The following is a 23,213-nucleotide window of genomic DNA, read 5'->3' as shown; positions in this document are numbered from 1 at the left end:
TATATATATATATAAAAGATGGTCATGTAATTATTGTCCATGCAGCTTTGACTGCCATCCTCCTATTAGTGTTTTTTGTAGGTTTCGGGATCATTGAGCTCCATTATTATTTTCAATAGGCTATCTAGAGCCTACAGAGGCTGATTAGTATTACATTAGCCGCATTAGTAGCCATATCACATGTCTTTATCTGCATCAGCCTCTGATATCACAACTGACCCGCCAAGCGGCAGAGGCGGCCGTCAGCCCGGAGAGAGCTGTTCAGGCGGCGAGACGAGACGCGCCCGACACTGTCAGCGGAGATCATCAAGGCTCATTCATTCATCGCTAAAGCCGGAGACCAAAAACACTCAGCTGTTTTGTTGTTCCAGAGCCTGTTCTGTTAGATCCCCACCAGCCTAAATAATTAGTGAGAATAGTCACAATTTGCAATATCAGTGCCTCTCAGCTGGAGAGACGGAGTACAACTCGATTCTACAAATTCAGACTTGGGCTTATTTGAGCCATGGTTTGATCGTTGTTAGAAATATTCATTGACACGGTATAATTCAACGGTGAAAAGGGTGAGCGCTTTGGGCGTCATGTCTGAACGCCCAGGTTTCGACAGACTTTTCCAAATCCATATATAAACTCCGAGATTTGGATTCCATCCACCTAACCTTTGATCAGCCACTAATCGGACCCAATTGCGCTTGAATATTAACCATCAGCGCTGCCGCCCGTGACGGAACGAGCTGGTCTATAATCTTTTCTTTATTATTATTATTCGGTGGGGACGAAGACTCTCTCCCTCCTCATCCGTCTTTCAGTGTTGGCCTTCAGGCCTGTTGTTTCATGATTTCACCAGACATCGCTGGCTACCGACGACTCGTTTAAAAGCCGGATTTCCACCTGACAGGCAATTAATTGCTTGGAAAAAAAAAAAAATTGCGTTTATCTTGAATGGGCTCGAAAATAGGGTCTGGAAGAATTGGTTACGACAACAACAAGGCGCTCATTGCTGCTTAAAGGCCATCCACTAAGGCCCAGTTTATTACGCACTGCAGGCTAGAATTTTTCCTAATTACTTTCTCAATGGGAAGGCAACAAAGTGCACGGTGAGAGCAGAGCAAGCTCATATTTACAGAAAGCAAGTGAGCTACATAATTACCCCCCCCCCCAAAAAAAAAAAAAAAAAATCATGCTTAATCACCAAAACAAAATGAAAACCTACAAACGGTGCAAATATAAAAAGATGAATTAGGCTATGTAATGCAATCTAAAAAAAAAATACAATATTAATAATAATAACGACAATAAAATTAATAATAATTATTATCATTATTATTATTATTATTGCGGATATTATTATTAATATTTTTTTCATTTAAGTTATATCATTTTATTTTCATTTAATTGTTTGAGAAATTGATTCCTAAAATTTGTCTTCAAATCTGTATTAGCTTGCGATGAACTAATTCGATTAAAGACATTCTAATCAACTCAAATAAACGAAACGCTTCTGAAGCCTTACTATGACCCCACAGTAGCTATAATGCTGAAGGCAACTGACAGGTATGTAACAGTAACTTATGACACCTATGCATAATAAAAATATATCATTTAAAAAAGAAAATACATTTTCAACTTTTTTTGGAGTCTCCTCACACGGGAACAAAACTATGGTAGATTATTAAACAGTCAAGTCATTCAGCTGTTCTCAATTTGTTTTTATTTTAATTTGTTGAGGCATTGACCAATTGGAAGCCGAAAATTGTTCAGCAACTTTTCTATTTATTTGTTTATTTATTTTATGTATTAATTTATTCTTCAGGTCAAATGTATCTATTGGCAGAGCCCTACTGGAAATATTCTCCCGGAGTGTAAAAAAAAAAAAAAAAAAAAAAAAAATTTAACTGTTCACAAGGATCCCATTGTCTAAATAGAACAGCAATAGAACAAACAACGCCCTCGTTTTTTTTTTTTAGGTATCACTGAATTCAAAGAAGCAGGCGTGAATCATTCAAAGGTACCGCGTCAGTTTCTACACCGCCGGAATCCGGCCTAATGTCGTAACTATATTGTGATTACAGGCTGATCAATTAACTGAATTTAACTCAGTCTTGCCAGCTGGAGCATTAGACTGTGTGAATCTTAGGAGAGAGTGTGACGACATGATATCAAGTAGGCTCGTTACCAGAGCACATCTGGCGCTGAGCGGGCTTCAGAAAACCCCCTAGCAATAGTGAGCGCGGTGGGCGCGGAGTGGACAGTCACATGGGGAACTTCAACGGCCCATGCGGATTGTGTCATCGGGAAGCTTTATCTAGCTGGCAAGGGAGAGGCTGCGCGGACGGTAAACATTGCATTCCAAACCCCGGGAGTAGGCAGAGATAACTGGTAAGGCTTAGGGCAAGACCGGGGTCAGGTTAAAGCAGCATAAAACATGCATGGTTAGCGGTGGGGTTAAGGTTAGGTTCAGGGTAAAGTAACGGGGGACACATACATCGAAACAAACTCCACTTCCACCAGAATCTGCTACTCCCAAGCACTGGGATCTGTCGCCAGCCCTGCACTGCGCTCGACTGCTCGCATTTAATATGATCTCCATATGACCTTCCACGCCCTGTGACAGACACCCCTTTTTAATTTCAGCTCCACAGCCCCTATTGCCATAATTTGAGAAATCCGTTATAGTTTCCTAAGATGTGCAATAATTTGTTTTTTTTTCTTTTCTTGCGGGTTATGATCTTTTCTGTGCTGTTGTATAGCTAGTAATTCCAATAATGTCTAGGAATTAAAAAAAAAAAAAAAAAAAAAAGTGGCAACACTTTTAACATTACAACTGCAGAAACTAAAGTGCTAAGAGAGAACGATCTGACAGAGCCAACGAGGCCCTTGGCCTCAGAAATTACTGGTGTGTCCAGATTTGATTGCGAATTAAATATGGAGCCCAAACCTGTTATTCATAAATTCCGATATTATATTTGTTTAATATGCCATGTGATTTATTGTTCCAAGATCAACCATGATCCTAAAACAACAGAAGAAAGCCCAAGAAAATGATTTAATTTTCATTGCCTCTTACTTCAGCATTCATTATCCATGTTATTAACAGACTGCATTTCAATTTAATTTCCTAGGACACAGTCTATTGTTTAAAAAAAAAAAAAAAAAAAAACAAAACAAGAAAAAGTAGCCTGCAGACTGACACTATTCAGGTGCTGCCCAGTGTGAAGTTTATCCCCTACTCTCTCAGCAAAGGTGAGCTTCCACGGCCATATAAGGGATGGGGGCGTGCGAGCGAACTCACGAATATCACGTGGAATGATGCGTTCCGGAGCTCCTCGTTAATCCTCACCTACGCAAACATTTCGTTTTGTGACTACACGCACCGTTTGATTAGAAATACTGATAAACGAGACTTTGAATCGCAAGCTATGTGCTACTACTTCATTTCATTCGACTGGAGTTACGGCACCTGATGCTGCAGCAGCCTAACCGAATTAGAAAGATATAATGTGCATCCGGGATCCGCATGACGCTCTCATGGATTTATTTTTGGTCAAATCCAATATCGGCCCTCTGAATATCACGTCACTAAATCATGCATCACAGGAAATTTCTGGTGTCTCGCACACCACAATTTTGGGTCGTATATGTGAACTGAACTTTGAAGCGCAAATTTACTACAGGAAGAAAAGGCAACACCAGGCATACGGAAGCCGCGTTGGTGTTTACTCATGACGTTTGTGCCGAAGCCGTTGAGAGATGTGGCTAACGTTAACGCGATGAATAGGTTATATTAAATTTCGAAGTCAAGAAATCGCAGCAGGATACAACCGGGAGTCAAGTAAGGAAAAGTTTTTCAATTTTCACTTGTGGCCACACGTTTTAGCCACCTGAAACGAACGGACTAAGGACGACTTCTTCTCAGTTAGCTTAGCCTCTTTGCAGTGCTGCTGTAGTGTATACAGTGTAGCTAGAATGACAGCTAGCCTCTCTAGCGTTAACTACTCCGCAGTGAATAAAATTTCTTACTACGTAGTATGACACGGCTTCATTGAAAACACCAAGCTGCATTTAGTTTCACTGTTATGCATTTGGAAATAGAGTAGCTGACTACTGTTGGTGTTTCCCCTGTAGTCGCAAGCTTACAAAATGAAGTCACATTAGCAAGCAGGCTAATTAAAGCACCACTGTGAATTAAACCAAAACTACTTGGGAGTAGAACCACTGACATTTATATAAAAAACGTAGTTAAAGGTTGATCTGCAACCCACGCGAATAGAAGTCTTGATCTGCCTCTGTTCAGTGTAAATATCAACCAAGTGCAGCTAAACCTTTCCCACCCTGGATGTAACTTAAAACATCGCTAGTCTTTAAATGCAAATTTAATGTTTATCCCCCTTCCGTGACAGGCTATAGATGTTACCTTTACGATTTGCCGATCAAAGACCGTTTTCTCTTGCTTAGTGTTGGTTAAAACAGTGTGCAACATTCAGTTTAGGCTAATATGAAACTGTTAATGTAACCTCAAAATTCACATATTAGTGGAATATGAGCCTATAGTGCTAAGCTTTTTTCAGACAGATATTTTGACTTGTCATAACAGGAAAACCATAGGTGTACATAATTGCTTTAAATATGGTTCCATTCCATTTTTTTTTTTTTTTTTTTTTTTTTTTAATAAGAATGATTTTTAATGGCAAAAGCAACTTTAATACATTAGTGCTGCAGTGTACAAATAAACACAGTGTTGAATTACATCACAATGTCTTATTCAATCTTTGGTGTGTGTTCAGGACAGGGACAAGATGTTGGAGTCCTATGTCACACCGCTCCTCATGAGCTATGTGAACAAGTATATTAAGAATCTGAAGCCATCTGACCTGCAGTTGTCTCTCTGGGGAGGAGATGTGGTGCTTAGCAAGTTGGACCTGAAGCTGGATGTGCTGGAACAGGTAATGTATATTGAATGTAACCTCTGCTCTCTCTAACTTTTTTACAAGACCAAGACAATACTTATAGGAATGACAGACAATATATTTTCACATTTAATTGAAAGTGCGAAAAAATACAAAGTGACCGTGCTAATATTACTAAATGTTTTTACAATACAATCAGATTTTAAATTGTTTCGCTTACAACATAAAATTAAGTAAAAGGTTTGGAAAGGAATCAATGAGCAGAGGATAAGCTTGTGCCCCACCATAATTTTTTTCTATTCAGTCCTGTTTAAATCTTAGCTACAGTGTATATAGTATAGCTAAAGTCTATTGCCTTGACAAGAATCAGAAAAAAACTGCAGCAATGCTGTTCAGCCTGGCATAAAAACAATATGTTTAATGTCATTTTGGAGGAAGTTTGATAGATTTACTCAGGTATTTTCCTCTGCAGTGTTATTTTGACAGTGTTCTTTTTTACACTTGTAATGTCTGGATTAGATCAATCTGCCATGAGTTAAAAGAATTTTCTCTTGAGTGAGTTCTTACTGCTTCTGAAGAACAGACCAAAACACTACCTAACCCAACAGAGATTGTGATTAAAGTTCTTATTAGAAGCAGCTTTAAGCCAACTGACAGTCGGAATTATGGTAGGATTTTGATGTGCTATGTCAAAACCTTGGCAATTGTCCTCCCTTTGCCTTTGTTTTATTGCATTTCTTTTGCTCAGTATCTCTTTTAAAATGTACAATTAGAGATCTTCTTAATATGAAGAGTAATCTTTGGTGAAACATTGTGAGGGTTATTGAGCAGGCATACTAATAAATCCGTGACAGCTTTTCCTCAGAAATATGTTTGGTTATTAGTTTTTTGGCTTAGACTTACAGAGGAGGCATGTGAAGCCTGTGTGTAGGCAGTCTGGTTTCATCAGACTCGCTCTCACACAGAGTAGTTCAAGATGCAGAACAGTGATTTGTCTGCCTCTGAGAAAATCGGACTGATTTTGTTAAAAGTGTGACCTATATGTATTCTGTAGCTGTTGTTTTTACCGTCCTCTTGTTTTCAAATATTAGCTTCAAAGTGCTCTTTAAAAAATGGATGGATGAAGGGTCCAAAATGTCTTGAAGCCTCAACTTCAATGTTACAGATTTACTATGGTGAATTTTATTTTAATAGTTGTCTGTCGTTTTCATCTTTCTGTATCTTTGCATATTTATAGGAGTTGAAGCTACCCTTTACATTCATGAGTGGTCATATCCATGAACTTCGTATCCATGTACCCTGGACCAAGCTGGGCTCAGAGCCTGTAGTCATCACCATCAACACCATGGAGTGCATTCTCAAGCTAAGGGATGGAGCCCAGGTTAGTTCTTTACTGGTATGAGAAGCATTATATCCTTGGTTCCCCCCAGGGCTAAACAGGGCTGGCCAGATCTTCCTGTTATTTATGCGAACTTCTTACACACACCTTCTGATTCCTTTTTCTTTTAGTGTTTCAATACGTTTTGTTATGGGCTTTGTTTTCATTAAACAAATGCAGTTTTTTTTAAAACATGTTGAGCTTTTTGACCCTGGCAAGCCTGGCAATCTTCACCCTGTAGTAGAGTTGCTGTGACAAAGGCATAGTGTAATTCTGACTAGGTGTAAAATTACATGAACAGAAACTAATAACCTACAAAATCATTTTCAGTTTATACTGGATCCTAAATTTTCCACATTTTAAATACAGTTCCATTTATGTGGTCTTGTAATTGCATATGATTTAATATTTTTCATGTCAAAATACCATACATTGTTTGTGGAAAAACAAAATCGAACATATACACTACTGTTTTTGGAACACAGCTGTTTCTCAGATCAGCCCCATCAGTCCCTCTAGCTTTTAGGAGTTTTATGACCAACTGCTCATGCCATACTTTTCTTCAAGTTCGTTTGTTGATTAGGCAAGGTGCACTCATTTGACTCAATGTGACACATTGTTTCTGGCCTGCAAACTCTGATTCAAAGCTTTCCATCTGTAATAAGCTGGCATTGCGACAGCAAATTATCCTCCACACAAGCATGAAATTAAGAATATGAGTCTTGGTTCTATAAATTGGGAGAATTTGTTATGGACTATTACTGATGCCACACTTACTAATGACAGAGCTCAATCATATAATTCCCATTTGGCTATAGTATGGTACGGCACTTCATAGACAGGGCTTAATACTTGTTAATTTGACATAGTTAAGTAGCAGTTGCTTTTGTTTTTCTTATCCATGCTTAATTACTGTGATATGAAATGCTTTGAAAAAAGAGGAGAGCAAGCAAACCAGAAGCAAATGAATTACTGCCTCATCACTTAAAACAGTGATTTGGATTGCAGTCTACATTTTCAAAAGGTTCTGGGGGAAAGAAAGCACACCGGCAAGTGATGCAATGACTGGCTGGAATGAGGAGCACATTTTAGAATTTGAGGATGAAAGTGTGTTGTCATCTATACTACCAGAATTAAGTATTTCAGTTTATCAAGAGAAGCATCTGCCTCTACTTGTTAAACAGATGGAGTCCAGCCTAAAACATATATCAGCTATTGTTTTCCCCATATTTTCATCATTTAAAAATGGTTGGTTCTACTTTGCTAAAATGGTTTCAGGTAAATATGGTAGCACAGTACTCTCACTTAGCATATTTGTCCCTTAAAAAAGAGGGACAGCTTCATTGATGACAGACCAGAAATCTTTCTGTAGGAATGCTATTGAGCCATTTTTGGCTGGACCGCAACAGCGGGGCCAACCCTATAAATGTGAATGTCCGTGACTGACTGACGGACTGAATGATAAAGTTACACCATTGGCTGTTCCTCTTTCAAAATGAATTGGCACAGACAGTTTCTATTGCCTCATCAGGGGGTGTTTACAGGTAGTGTTGCCAACTTAGCGCCTTTGTCCCTAGATCTACCGACTTTTCACACCCATTTAGCGACTTTTCTTCACAAAAGCACCTAGGGACAAAACTAGTGACTTTTTGGACAAACCTTAGTTACTTTCTGTAGAATAGAATAATCAGATTTGTCCTGTGACTATGCATCTCATTCAGTCGACCATACAGCAGCTGATATAGACGTGAATGAGCTTCTAACTTTCTCCCTGAGTGATAATTTTACAAGTAAATATAGCCAAAATCAGGGCTCAGCTGTTGTCTTTAACTTATGTGTATGGTGATTTGGTCAGACAACTTCGCGGTTATAAAATCAGGATTTTAGCAGTATAGAGCAGGAGCTTGGAAATTGCTTGGAAGTGACTGCTGGTTAACATGTTGTCTTAATGGGCCGCGTTTCAGTCACTATTTCATACTTGTTCCATTGTCTGACAACAGAAACAGAAAAACATGTAAATGAGAAAAGTTTTATGGGGCATTGAGCTGTATCAAATTACTGTATATGTGCGCACAGAGAGTAAGAGAGAAGCAAACAGAAAAGGTGCAGTCGAGCCATATACTAGGTTTTGACCTAATCATGTTTTCTTTTTTTTTTTTTTTTTTTTTTTTTTAATGATTGGGTGTCCATTTCGTGTCTTTCATGAGCAAGAACACACGGAATGTGCTTTTGTGAGAAACACAGAATAATAGGAACTTTGTTTAGAAGAAAACTCCATAAGTTAACTTTAGGCAACAAGAGTGAGATTTTGTCCTTGTAGATTATCAATAAGAAATGTCACTTTAAGGCCTGTCAAGCATCAACATGGGCATAAATCGAGGAACAGTTATCCCAAGAAAATTAGTTATATTATTGTATTTAGTTTAGTCATAAATATTTTTATCTTTGAAGTGTGGTATATGAAAGGCATTTTATTAGATATAGTTTTGCATAAGAGCCTGGTCCTACCTTTGCCACCCATGCAGTCTGCAAAATTGAAAGTGTAACTCAGCACTGGCCCTTTATGGGAAGGTTGAGGTTTCAAGGCCAGATGTCCCAGAAGAAACACATTTCAAGGGAAGTCAATTACAGCTAATTACATAGACTGCGGCAAAAAGATTTGTAACACTTGAGCTGCCCAGAACTAATGGTAAATATCATACTATGCAGGTGGCTACTGCTCATAAGATCAGGTTTCTAGTTCAATGGAAATTTAAACTTGTTTTTTATGCTTCACATACAGCTTAAGCCCGTGAACCAGTACTGGTGCTGGTGTAATGCATGTAGTCTCAAAACAGCTGTTTGTTACAGATGTTTTCTAAAAGGTTTCTAGTCAAGAAAAGATTTTTTGTGAATTGCAAATGACATTTGGACAAATAAGTCAGTGGTATGTACACCCATGAGACATAATTTGGAGCAAAGCCAGACTTAGAACAGAAGTCCTTCTAGCGTGTGGAATTTAAATGAGCTGCTACACTTCTCTCCTATGTGAGTGGGAGGCAGAAGGTTGACTACTGTGTTCTTAAGACAAGAAAATGTAGCCAGTTTTCTTATATACTTTAGATTTGTGTAATTCAGTAACTTGTATTATGTTTATTTCATCTTTATTACACATTCAATGTCGTTAGAACATTAAAAACAGCAATATTTACCATGTAATCTCTGTGGGAGGTGTTTCCCACTTTGGTCAGCTCATAGAGAATTTCCTTGATTGAAGGAACAGGTCTGTAGACCTTTGTCACATTAATTTCACAGAAAAAAAATTATATTTCTCTGGAATTTAGATGTCCTATTCACATACATGTCAGGCCCTGGTCCAGTTTTAGTCAGATCCTAGCATGGATGCAGGGAGTTTGCCATAGGTGCATGCAAAACTTGGACCATGACAGTTATCCTTGAAGCCCTCAAGTAATTTGGGTTATGGCCGACAGGATTTTTAAAAGAGCTAAAAAAGTTGATCTGTGTATGGAAAATCTTACATTTTAAGTTTAATAGGTTACTAGTTTGAAGTAGAGACAGGAACTTTGGGGTGGGCCTCATGCGGACAAAGTGTGGAAATGATAAATGATATCATTAATACGGTTTGTTTTCATAATTACTGTTAAAGCTGGAGTGCTGGCCTGTAAAAACATCCGTACATCTTTTGAAGTTCATTAAGGGTGGTGTAATTTGACCGGAATTATTTGGACCTTTTTAACGTTCGTGTTTGCCCTTGAGAGGAACTGGGTAATATTAGGGATATTGAGATTGCGCAATAGGGCCCATCTGCAAAAGACCTAGAGCAGCTCACAATTATAGTTTCCAGCAAATGTGGAAATTTGGGAGTTTAGCAGCAGTTGGAGATTACAGCTCCTGCTGACAGTGTAATTGCTTAAAATAAGCTGTAATGAGGACTTGTAGTGCAGAAAGTATGGCAATAGAAAAAATGTTGTCAACTTTTTTGACATTAATATTACAAACCAGAGGCTATTTAGATACAAACCACATTTGTTTTTATATGTTTTATTGTGTCCTGAAGTCACATGATGCTCTGATGCAAGCTTGGAAATCTTTCTTGTCTTTCTTATTGTGTCAATGCTACTTCAATTATTTGAAAAGTAGACCATTTACATGCTTTCTTTAGTACACCTCAAATGACTACCACCCTTGTTTAGATACATCTGTCTTTGTATTTTTCTATTCAGATTAAGTTCAAATTTTTAAATCATTTTAGTTCATGTATGAGTTCATTTAATTAGATGGGACATCTCTATATGAACTTAGACTAAGCCCTGGTCTATGCCTAAGAGCTTAATGGAGTAACAGGAGATTGTTCATTGGGATGAAAGGGTTTTGTAGTAGTCAACGTAAACTTCTCTCTTCTTGTACAAAGATGCACTCAGTGTAGCCCCTCTTAAATTACTTGATATGAATGAACAGTTTTGTCTGAGCTCATTCTAAATTAAAAAGCAATCTGAAAATGTCAAGAACTGCGCAGAATAAAAAACAATGGTTTTAAAATCTGTCATTTTATATTGTATGAGCTTGTATGGAAACTGGAGTTATAATTAGAACTCATAAGGTCTCCATGTAATATCTTATTTGCCCTGTGGAAATCCCATGGAAGGAGTAAGCAATCTTCAGTTTTACCCGCTTCACACCACTATTCACATTCGGGACAGATTTTCTATATTTGGTGTATTTAATTTTATTCATTAGGTGTTGTTGTCATTTAATTTTTTCAGCTTAGATGTGGTGCACTGAAGCTGGTACATGGTGCTGAGCATTTGGTTTAAGGCATTACTGCCCTCAAGCTTCTCCCTATAATGAGGAAATGGATAAAACGTTTGGTAGGAGATAGAATTTATTGTGCGGCTGTTTTTAGGAATTTGTTCTTGTATTTGTAGCTAGTTGTAGTAGTAACAGAAATTGGCAATACTGAACTCAGGCTTTAATGAAAGACCTAACAGCTATCATTGATGTAATGTTGCAAAATTACGGGCACATTTTCTTTTCTTCTTGACATCTTGGTAAATTGCTCCAGATGTTGAGGATGAGGTGTGATCAGCAAAGACAGAGAGGAACTGGCTGGATAACTATTACAGTGGATCATAACACTCTGAGGCACTCTTTATTTTTTATGAGACAAAGATAAGGGTTTGGGTTTACCGAAGAGAGTCTCTGTGGTTTTGGTTCAGCTAGCTGCTTGATCTGAGAGTTTTATGGCCGTTGAGTGCATTTGCCACTGATGTGGAGGTTCTGATTGATGCATTGCCTCAAGATGATTTGGGGAGGTGCCTCTGAGACTTGTTGGTTTGGCATATGGTCCAACTAGGCCCTTTCTTCTGTTAGATTCCTTCCAATCTATTTTTAGGACTTTACACCACTAAACCTCATTGCTCCTAAATATTGAGTAATACATGTGAATTAGGGAACCCCTTCTTGAAGACATCTTAAAAACCCCAAGTTGTTATTCCATCACTAAATCTACCTTCTACAGGACAAAGGATTGCTGCTTTGACTTTGGATGTTAAACAGAAATCTATAGATGTGATACATGAGTTGTGAATATAAAACACACAGGTTTTAAAACATTGTGAATTCAGATGCAAAGGTGATTCCCTGTTTTGGAGTTATACTCTGGATGCTGCTTTAATATGTGGTTTTGCTACCTAGGGCCTGTATCCAAAACCCAATAACTAGGAAACCTACTAGTAGGAAGCTGTTGCCGCTTCTGTGTGTAGACTGTTGTAGTGGTCTGTTGTAGTTATGCTTTACTTTCTGTTTTCAATTGAGATATGTAATATTTGTTGACAGAGTGTGAACTTGTTATACAGTGACAATGAAAAAACATGAGGACTGTATTCTTGTCATTGTGTCTGTTAGTAAAACATTAAACATGCAGTCAAATGTACCTTCACTGTCAGCCTCCATAGTGTGCAGTCTCCTCTGACAGAATGAGATCCAGTCTGTTTGTGCCTGTGCAACTCATCTTTCACAAGTCAGAAAACATAAAGGAAAAAGTTACACAAGTAAAAGAAAACAGCCTGTGGAAGTATGCAATCAGATAGCACAAACTGGATAATCTCTGTCCCAATGCCATCCGGAAATCTTGCCTTTGATTCTCCGGCTCGCAGGGAGCAAATGGCTTACAGAGATTGCACCATAAATCTGTCTGATCATCAGCTCAGCGGGGCCTTGTCTTCAAGACTGAGGAGACAGAGGGCGAAGACATGGAGCTTTGTCAAATCTATTTTCCTTGAATCCAACCCCCCGAAGCAGTAACAAAACCTAACTCTGACTGTAAATAATAAAAAGATGGAGTAATGTTGGCACACTGTGGATTCCTCAGGCAGGTTTGAAGCCAGAGTATGCGTTCTGATGAAAGACATAGAGAACTGTAGAAAGACAGAAGTAGACTAAATATCAGAGCATATGTGCTTGGAAGTGGTTATGAAAGGGTCTATGTATATGGGTTTGTATTTGGCAATACAAATTGGTGGGGGGGTGTAATGGTGCCCATACTGCCCATACCCTCATTCAAGTTCTCAGCATAGAGTGACCCATTGCACTGGTGTCTGTTTGGCATTCCAAACTGATTTAAAGCATCTGCAGAAGGCTATGCACAAGTGTGTAATTCCAGCCATCACTGCCTGTGAGTCAGCCAAGGCTACACAACCCACACCGTTACACTGCTTTGTCTTTGAGGTTTGGTGGAGGTTTGGGGTCCTGGTGGAATGAGTTTACTTCAGCTCCTCAGACAGTCCTCAGACACAGGAAAGCAGTCGGGGGGAAAAATTAAACCCACCGGCTTCCTGCATCCAGTGAGTCAAGTGGTGATCCATACACTCTGGGGCAGCCGCTGCCGCAACACAGTTTAATCCCTGCTCTCAGGCCATCCGGACTACAGAAATCCCTCAGTGGAGCCTATTACTTGTTGTGTGCTCCTGGTGATATTGCATTATTATTGAAATTCTGGGAAGATATTGTGTTGTATTAAGGAACACCATTTGCATTATGAATCTTAAATCTAAATAGATACTATAGGAAGTGATTGCATTAAATTAGGGAAGAAGTTTACCACTTTATATTGCTTTAAAATCGAGTCTGTGTTGTTGGTCAGTGTGACACAACTGGCTATCATTTAATGTACTTTATTTCGGTTTGTTTTTTGGGTGCTAAGGCCATAGACCAAGGCCACTAGATTTGGGTCATTTTTCGCTGTATTTCTTTTTATATAATTGCTCTAACCAGATGTATAGAGATGGGTATTTTTTTTTTCTTTGGGCATCACAGAAAGTCACAAAAAGGAGTAACACGGTAACTGGGTGCCTCTGTGTGTAATTTCTCAGTGGAGAAAGGTAGGCTTGTATTACTCAGTGTTACACAAACTGTGGGTGGTCTGTGTTTTATGTCTCAGGGTGAGAGTGTGCTCCATTTAGCAAACCCTCACCCCTTTGACCTATGAATAATTCCACTCTTATTATAGAAATGATGAGCCCATAAAAGGCAGCATATTTTAACAAGTAAAATCACGTATGCAGATCTAGTCAGTAACAAGCTATTTGGTACAGTGTAAATCTTTGATTTTTTTTTTCTTTTTTCTAATACTAGATCTAGATTTTGTCTGTAAGTCATTTTATATGTAACACTTTATGATTCTTAAAGTCAGAGGAATACTGATCCTAATGTGTTCCAAAAGGAGCTCCCCGCTCTATTTAATGTGTTGGCGTATGAGTTAGATTCCACTTGCCCCAGAGTGTGCTGGAATTGGTAAAGTTTGTTTTTATTTTGGTTGGCCTGGGCCACCAATGTGTGGGTAAAAGAAGAATAAATATGAATATGAAATAAATACGTATGAATAATTGCATAACATGTGACTCGCCATGGTGGCAGAGAAAAGAAAAGGAGGTTTTGTGGAGAAAGCACATTGTTAGCTAAAAAGATAACAAACATGAAGATCTTGAACGAGTGTATCAGCCTGGCTTGACACTGACCACATTGCTTCTTTAAAATTACCAACATGATAAGAATTTACATGCTTTAATTGAGCCGCATTTGTTCCTAATCATAACAACGTTTTAGAGAGCAGAGGTAATTGAATATTGATTGGTTTGACATATAGCATCAGAGAGATATCAAGGAGTATGAGGGAAAGTCATATTCACACTTCATAAAACTTAAAGTAATATTTGAAAAGTTGAAAGTAAGGATCAATATTTGAATCTGTTGCCTTAAAGTAAAAAATAGGATGTGAAATTTTTTTTTTTAATGTTTGGCAACCACTTTCTGCTCTTAATGTTTGCAGAGCACCAAAAAAAGAGTTTAAGAGTTTTTGAGCATGACTTGCAGAGATACACTACATCCCTTTTAAAGATTCAAATCTGCTCTTTCAGCTTTGCATGCTGGGATTAGTAACATCATTTTAATTGGGGAAAGATCTGAAACTGAAAGAGCAGCTCAAAACAGTCCAAACCAGCCTGAGCAGTAACAGAGGGTTAATCCTCTCCCACTTGTACCAACCAAATTGTGTTTTCAAGATGTGCTCATAAATTCAGAAATTTAAGTTTAGTAACATTACAGACACCATACTGCAGACATGAGTATAAAGCAGGTATTACAGACATTCAAATTTTAAATGTTCAAAGCCCCTTTTAAATTTTCTAGCCATAATGAAATATTTAGAATCTTACTTTTAACCTTTCAATTTTTACTTTTAACTTCTCAAATCTTACTTTATAATTTATAAATATGATTGTACCTTGTAAAACAGAGCACTGCTCTCTGACAGTTTGGCCAGGGGCAAACTTCTTGTTTCATTGTTTTTTATGTAAATTTAAGTTAAGAAATGAAACATGTCTCCTTTTGGTAACACTGATGAAGACAATAAGAGATTTGAGATCCATGTACAGGGACTGGGTTACGGCTCCAAGATGTTACAAGGATGCATTTGAAATCATTTGTTTCCAAAGTAAGGTTGACAGTTTTCCATCTCTTGGGTAATCTGATTGATGTTGACAGTACCTCAGTTGCGTTGGACCTTGATGTATAGAAGCTATACAAACGTAAGGTGTGCTGCATTACACTTTTATGCTCATGCACTGCAATATGGCTTTGGTTTTTCTCAGCATTGACAGAAAGTCCTCTCCCATCTTTCAGTTTGATTTAGTCTATCCCGCTGGATTCAGACCATTGATGCTCTCCAAGAACGCTTAGGTCTGTACAGTTTGTGCCTACAAGCTGCACCTCACATATGCAATTAAGTTGTAAGAGTAGCCTCAGCCACTTCTTGCTCTGTTCTTGGAGACTGGTGCTTACATTGTTCAGGGGCTGCTTATGTTTCATATAATGGTCTTAATATAGGGCATGACATAATGGGCAAAGCTCAGAACAGGGATGGTTCAGTTTTTGACAGATGAATGTCAGTTTATGTTAAAATCAGCTACTGACCACTAGTTGTCAGCAACTCAGCAAAATAAGACGAACATAAAAATATCTCTATAGTATGCTCATTATCTTAACCATTTGTAAAAAATATTTATTATTTTCTTATCATGAAGAGGAAAGTGACATGGTTTGCTGAGATACATTCACTACATGATAAATACCTGGCAAATAACCAGGGAGTAGTAATTATTTCGATTAGAAATTAACAGGTCTCACTGAAAGCCATCTCTGTGTTGGGGAATTCCCCCACATGTGCCATGTGTGACTCGAATAAGATGTGTGTGTTCTTTTGCACATGCCTGTGTATGTGTGTATAATGGTTCTGTGTGGAGTGTTTTATTCTAGCTAACACATTGCAGTTATTAGCATTAGGGGGTAGCTGTGCCAGTGTAAGCAGCATGCCTCACATGCTCAGCCCAGGCTTGTGGTTAGCTGATGGAGACATCTGAAGGACCAGAGCCTCTCAGATCTAAATCAGGAACAATTCCCTCTTTCCCATTCTCTCCCTTTTGATTTTTTTCCCTCCACTTTCCTGTTGTCTCACTCGTATTTTTTTTAATTTAATGTCGAGTTTTTTTGCTCTCTTAAAAATTGTTGCCCTCGCTCTTTTTTCACACTCTTTGTTCTTTCAGTTTCTTTCCCTGTCCCTTTCCTTTATGTTTTCTCCTTTTCAACAGTGAGACAACATTTCGGTATGTCAAGTGCAATAATACTAAAAGTGCCTGAGCAGGAACCAGCAGGAACATGGTATGTTAACATCAAGAGGTCACTGGGCAGAATGTGAATGGGCTCCAATGAAAAGAAAATGGAGACAGCACTGATCTAGACTGTTGAGCCAGGTTCCAAATTCCATCACGGCACCTACATCAGGACTAGTCACTAGCCTGTCTGAATTCCTGATTCTTGGCTTTTAATCAAGTCTTGGGATTGGAGTTACTATGACTTAAAATCCTTTGTTTGAACAACAATCATGGAAAGCAAACATTGTTAGCTAGGATGAAAGACCATTGACCTCGGCTCTCCCTTTGCTTTGCCATGTCTTACTGCTAACCTGTATACTGGTTTGGGGAAATAATAAGCAAAAAAGCAATTTTGTAACAAAGAAACAGATTTCATGCATGAATACACTGGCTTTGAGATTTACTAGATTAATGGAGAATTATGCACACTTTAACTGGAGCAGTAACAGCTAATGTACTGTAAACACAAGATTGGTTTCTGCTGGTATTATTTGATGTTTTCTTGAAAGACTAAAGAAAATGTCTTGGGGTTCAAACCTGTACTACATAATACAGTAGCTCCACAGTGCACTTAAACGGGTCACATTTAGTAATGGACAATAGTGGTACTGATTAGTCAATGTTACTGAGATGATGTAGTCAAAACTTCTGTACAGTGTTGAAGAGGCTCGAGGAGGGCACAAAGCTCAAGTCTTGGCGTCTGGCTCTTTACAGTTAAGGTAGTTTTACTGTCTGGCACTAACCCCTTTTTGTAAAAATCTTTGCTGTGCCTCAGTAAAAGAAATGCACCACAACTGCAGCCAATTGTATCATATCATGTGAAGATAATGCAAGGACAAAGGCTGAACAAGATGTCCAAATGAATTAGTGAAAATCAGAAGTCCTTATATTGCTCCCTGTGGGTCTGGTCTGTAACTGGGACCCCTGTTTGTTGTTATTATGGGCTTTCTGGAGGCAGATATTAAACACAGCCAGTTTGACTTGGGTACAGTGGAGGCATTCTTGGCAGAGACCTCTAGCATGACATCACCAGGGCTGTCGTTGTGATTCCTCTCGCCTCGGAGTGAAATAGTTTTGTAATTGTGCATTCTCCTTTTGGCAGATGCTTTGGAATCATTTCCATGTCCCTGCTCCCCACTCTTTTATTAACATGTTATATTTTTGAGCTTCTGAAAAAAGAAGGCATATGCTTGGAAAATTGACCCAGCGCTTTCATTGTAACAGCTCACATGGATGAAATGGGCTAAGTAATACTTTGGCTATTACAGACCTTGTAAACAGCCCCCCCCTTTGATATGATTCCAAAGAAATTCCCACAAGCCTGTCTATTTTCTGTTGTGGCTGCAGTAATTATATAGGCATGAAGATTTTTAAAATCACAAATTAAAGATAATGCGTTTGAATGTATAGAAAAAAAAAAGAGTTTTAAATAAACCCAGGTTGAATGCATATTTTTATGGACTGTCTCGCCTTAATTTGTCAACGACATTTTGTTTATCAGAAGGTTGAAAATATAGTTAACCAGAGTAGCAGTGTGGGGTTTCAGAAGAGAAAATTGACTTAAAAAGTTTCAAATGAGGATCATGATAGCTTTACTTTTGAAATTAGGGAGCAGCACATTCATTTTATCTGTACATTTCATAACTGTGCTTAAAATTGGCCATCTTTGTTATTTTTTAAAAGTCGTAGTCTGTTGAATGTTTACATATTTTTAACATGTAGAATGCATTTGTGACATGACATCTTACTTACATTATTCTGTACTTTTGGATTATTAACAGAAACAGTTTGTGTTACAAAATTATGAAAGTAGACATTTTTCTTGGTTGACTACTTTGTAAGCTAAGCTTCTTCATAAACTATTAAAGTTGCACATGCTTCTTTACACTGAAATTACACAGAAAAACACAGCTAAGAAATTCACCAATACAGTTTAAATAATGCAGCACATTGTGTAAATTTCAGGACTGTAATATTTCAGTACTGCAGTTCATCCATTGTTAATGGGGATTTTCTTTCTCAGTTGCGGATTTAATTACTTGAAGAGAGGGGGAACGGGAGAGTCCACATTTTTGTAATAAGCTGTTTTCATTGAGATAATTATTCAGAATGTCATACAATGTGATATTCATCTGGGTTCATTTCGGTCTCTAATCCCTCCAGTCTGCCATGGATTCCAGCTGCACGGCTCTACTGTGCTTTTAGAGTATGGTTCATTATATTTAGGCTATGTATGAGACTGTACATATATTTGTTTATGGTGTTGTATGCAAATATTTGTCTTTATTGTACGTATGCGGTGAAGTGTGATTGTATATGTATACAAAATGAAGAGGGGTTTTTCGGTTAATGATAACTTAGGATCTTTTGCGCATTTCTGAGTGTTTTGAATGGGAGGAAGAGTGTGTAATTCTGTCCTTACAGCTCTGGCTGCCAGCAGCCTTCTCTAGTCTACCTCTGTTTGAGAAAGTGAAACCCCTGTCTTTAATCATGGTGTAATGGCTTTCTACATTTGTTACAGTTTCATTAAAAACCCATTAGCAGCTAATTTTTAGTTGAGCTGATGGATGTATTCGAGGCCAAGGTACGTTTAAAAAAACGTCATTTGAGTCAAATGCGATGAGCTCTGTTCTCTACAGCTTACATTCCAGGGGGGTCGTCATCAATGGGTCAAGCAGCTTAAGTGTAAAAGAGGTGGCTGCATACCAGTTTACATTACTGGAACCATCCCAAACTCTGACTGTATGTTTGAAACTCTGAGCAAAGTCTCTTGTGTCATTCCTTGTGGTGCCAGCTGGAAACCATTCTAATGGGAACCAGGGTCATCGCTGTTAAAACAAGCTTCAGACTAGCTGGTTATGGTTGAGAAGGTCTAGAGTAAGCAAACGGATGAAGATGATGATAACGACAAACTAGAATCATCTAGAGTATAACAAGACTAGGTCAAAACCTAGTATCTGTTCTTTTGACAGAACAGTATGAAATAGTGACCCATTAAGACTACGTGTTACCCAGCAGTCACTTCCAAGCCATTTCGAAGCTGCTGCTCTACATTGCTAAAATCCTGATTTTATAACCGCGACGTTGTGTGAATAAATTACCTACACATAAGTTAAAGACAACGGCTCTGCTGTGATTTCAGCTATATTTACTTCAAAATGATCACTCAGAGAGAAAGCTAGAATCTAATTCATGTCTGTATCAGCTGCCATGTGGCCAATTGAATGAGACGCATAGAGAAGCATGCCTGCAGAGGGAAAGCCCGACCTTGCACTTGTGGGGCAATACTGGGGACTCTGTTCTACCGAAAGTAGCAAAGGTTTGTCCAAACAGTTGCTTGATTTGTCGCTAGGTGCTTTTGTGAGGAAAAGTTGCTAAAAGGGTGTGAAAAATCGGTAAATCTAGCGACAAAGACGCTAAAATGTAAACGCCCCCCTGATGAGGCAATAGAAACTGTTTGTGCCAATTCATTTCAAAAGCGCAACGGCCAATGGTGAAATTCCAAAACTCGGCCGGCCAACCTATGTTGTAACTTTATCACTCACTCACTCACTCACTTACTCACTCACTCACTAAATAAGTCAGCCAGTCAGTTAGTCACAGAATCTGTACATTCACATTTATAGGGCTGGCGCCGCTGTTGTGGTCCAGCCCAAAAAGGTCATAGATTATAGACACGGAAGATATAAAAAACTGAAAATGAATAGGATGAGGAGGAGGAAGAAATTACAACAGGTGAAGGAACAAAAGTTATAAGAGCAAGATGACATAAGGAGGAGAGAGGACAGCTAGTAGCAGTGAGAACAGAGGCACTTCTTCAACAGCAAAGCAGTGTTCTCTCTGCTGAATGTGGGGTGTATGTATCATGTTAGCAGTGAGTGTCTTCAGTATTGTTCTGGAGGAACAATCTGAAACCCATCACATCCACAGTGACTCCTACCATTCCCTGGCAGCTGGTATTAGAAGGATTTTCTGTTAGGTTTGAACAAAGTTACGTATGGCAAAATGTGTTGCCTGGGAGAAGGAGGGAGAAGGTCTGATTGCTAGATCCTCCCTAGGGATCGTGCTCTGCTTGCCCTGACATGGGGGACAGGGTCTTTACTTGTCAGACCCAGTGTGTGTGTCTGTGTTTGTATGTGAATATGACTGATTTGGAGGAGGAGGGGGGGGGGGGGGGGGTTGTCTGAGATAAGGAGCTATTGGGTTACCTTCATGTATTTTCTCACTCCATAGGCGTTCGCCCTCCACTGCCTGGCCTCCAGTCTCTAGGCCCGCTGCTTTGATGTCAGCATGAGTTTGCCAGTAACCTGCAGTGGAAAAACAACAATAACAAAGAGTGTGTTTATCTAGCAATGGTCTTCTGCATGCTCCCATTAATCTGCTGAAACTGTGTGAAATTGACCGGTTTTAAAAATGTTTGGGTTTCAAAGATCAGGCAGCTGCAGGCAGGGTAGTTGACTGAAATTGAGAAATTGCTTAGTAATTTGTGGAGGGAAAAAAAGAAAGTGTAATATTTTATTTTTCAGAAATGTGCATTGGGCAATAAAAGCAAACTCTGCCAAAATTGTTTTGTTTTTGGCCAACATATGTAAAAGACAAAACCCCAAATGACAAGAAATTGCAGTAGGACCATTATGCTGTTTTTTTTTGTACACTTTACACTGACTAATGTATAAATTATTTTCAGTACTCTAATATTGTTTTACAGTGACTGTTAAACTTACTGCATATCTAAGACAGTTTAAACAGATGCAAGGAAACCATACCAATTTAAAATAAAATTGAATTTTGCAACTTATTGCCGCCTATGTCCTCACATCACACTGTTAAAATTTTTGCTCTCTGTGACCTGAAATGATCCACTTACTGACAAATATTTGGGGGTTTTTTTTCATAAATTTGACTTATTTACATCACGGTTTACGTATAAATTACACTGCCAATGGTAGTTAAGTGGCAAATTTTAGTGGTTTAGCTAGTTTTTTTGTACTTGGAAAACTGTGACAGTATTTGCATAGGTGGAGTTTCTAATAGCTGGAGGTGGTGATGGGGTCCAGCTAATGTTTTGAGCAGCTCAGATGATGGTTGGCCCTCCAGACAGGCTCAACACACTGCCTCCTGGTCCCCGACTGAGCCAGACGTCTGTAGGGGGACAGAGGTCAGGTCTGGCTTTCCTGTGCCCTAACCCTCCATGGGTGCCCACTTACCCTCTGAGTAGGGGGTCCCCCTCACCTGTCACTCACACTGCCAGAACCTGCTCCTTTTTTCTGTGCCTCTGTTATGGTCTCATTATCTCCAAGTCACTCACTCTTACTGTCTTTCAACCACTCTTTGTCTGACTGTCTCACTTACTCTCACGCTGTTATTTTTTCCACTCATCTCTTTGTTTCTTGTATCTCTTTTCCTTTTTTTGCTGCCGTCATCTTTGGTCAACAGCTGAGTTGACATGCCTGTAGGGGAAGAAACCCCCCCTTTCCCTGGTCCTTCTGTCCCTCTCTCCTTCTCTATCCCTCCATCCCTCCCTCCATGTCCTGCACCCTGGTGTGGCATTGAAAGGATCAGTTTACCCGGCAGCAGCTGAGGCAGGCTTCATTTGTCTCAGGGCTTCCTTCTGAAAAGGCATTTTTCGCCTCTGGAGAATTGCTCATTGCCCACCATGACATTGAACGCTTAATTGCGCTACTTCCAAATTTGGCAGTCTTGTCCTTTAGTGGCAGATTGAGTTGTTGAACTGTTGAAATGCAGTCTTGGCCTGCAGGGCTAGGCATTCCTTTAGGTATAGATATGAAAGTTTACAGGGGAGAGAGGCAGTTTCTAATGTGCTCAATTCGCAAATATGGTGAGACATATGAACATGTCTCATTTTAAAACTTGCGTCATCTAAAAAACAACGTTGTTGCTTTTTCAGTGTGATATCTCAAAAAATTGCTGATGCAACTTTTGAAGTGATGACAAGTTGACAAATGAAGTGTGAATAATGAGCAACAAATTTAAATCTTATTATTTGCCAATCTCTACTCTTTGGAACGTTGATGAAGTATTTATTATTCATCCTCCTCTGTTTACCAATTCCCACCATTCACTGATGGGGAAAAACTGCTTGCATAGTGCAGCTCTACCGCAAAGGCCCTTACTGAAGTAAAGTGTAAATATTTCTGCCAGAGCCTCTCTCGTCCGTTTTGGCAATTGCATGTTTACTTTACCGCACGGGGGGATACTTTCTTCTCTGTCAGTGTGTCCACAACTCAAATTATGCAAAGTATGCTTAAAACGTAATCTTCATTACGCAACCACACAGAGAGAAAGGGGTTCATTGTCATTAAATAGTGTCAGAACCAGGGAATGTGTGTTAATTGTGTGGGGTACATGCATGTGCAATATGTAAAGCATGTGGCTTTCCTGAAAGGTGTGGCTGTGGGTTTTCATTTGCTCATTTGAGTATGTGTGAATGAAGTATGTGTTCATGGAGTAGCCAAATATATATTTGGTCTTGACACCTTCAGTGTTTACATTAGTCATCATAAGGGGATGGCTCTTGCGACACTCTGCCACACCAATCCCTCCTTTAAATGCTAAACATATGTGATCGCCTGTTTCTTTGTCCAAATTGTCTGACTAACTTACCGCCCAGGCTGACTGTGAAAAGGTTACAGTGCTGCAGTAACCCCTAATCAATACCATACTGGGGGTTAGCTCACTCAAGTCTACCCTTTCTCTGAATTC

At 39.0% G+C, this 23,213-nt stretch overlaps 1 protein-coding gene across 8 annotated transcripts in view; it reads left to right on the top strand.

Moving 5' to 3' along the window:
• The first annotated feature begins 3,625 nt into the window (after window positions 1-3,625).
• The window catches only part of LOC120784419 (vacuolar protein sorting-associated protein 13B-like), a 339,421-nt gene continuing 319,833 nt past the window's right edge, over window positions 3,626-23,213 (top strand). For all 8 annotated transcript variants that reach the window (XM_040118221.1, XM_040118219.1, XM_040118222.1 and 5 more), the window contains exons 1-3: window positions 3,626-3,832; window positions 4,785-4,943; window positions 6,145-6,288. In XM_040118221.1, coding sequence (XP_039974155.1) covers window positions 4,797-4,943; window positions 6,145-6,288 — 291 coding nt within the window. In that variant the 5' untranslated portion in view covers window positions 3,626-3,832; window positions 4,785-4,796. The remainder of the gene's footprint in view (window positions 3,833-4,784; window positions 4,944-6,144; window positions 6,289-23,213) is intronic.

The sequence above is a fragment of the Xiphias gladius genome, chromosome 22 (genome assembly GCF_016859285.1).
Source record: "Xiphias gladius isolate SHS-SW01 ecotype Sanya breed wild chromosome 22, ASM1685928v1, whole genome shotgun sequence".
NCBI classification, from domain to species: Eukaryota; Metazoa; Chordata; class Actinopteri; order Istiophoriformes; family Xiphiidae; genus Xiphias; species Xiphias gladius.
The sequence above is the reverse complement of the archived record's forward strand: the minus strand, read 5'-3'. Positions and strand labels throughout refer to the sequence as shown.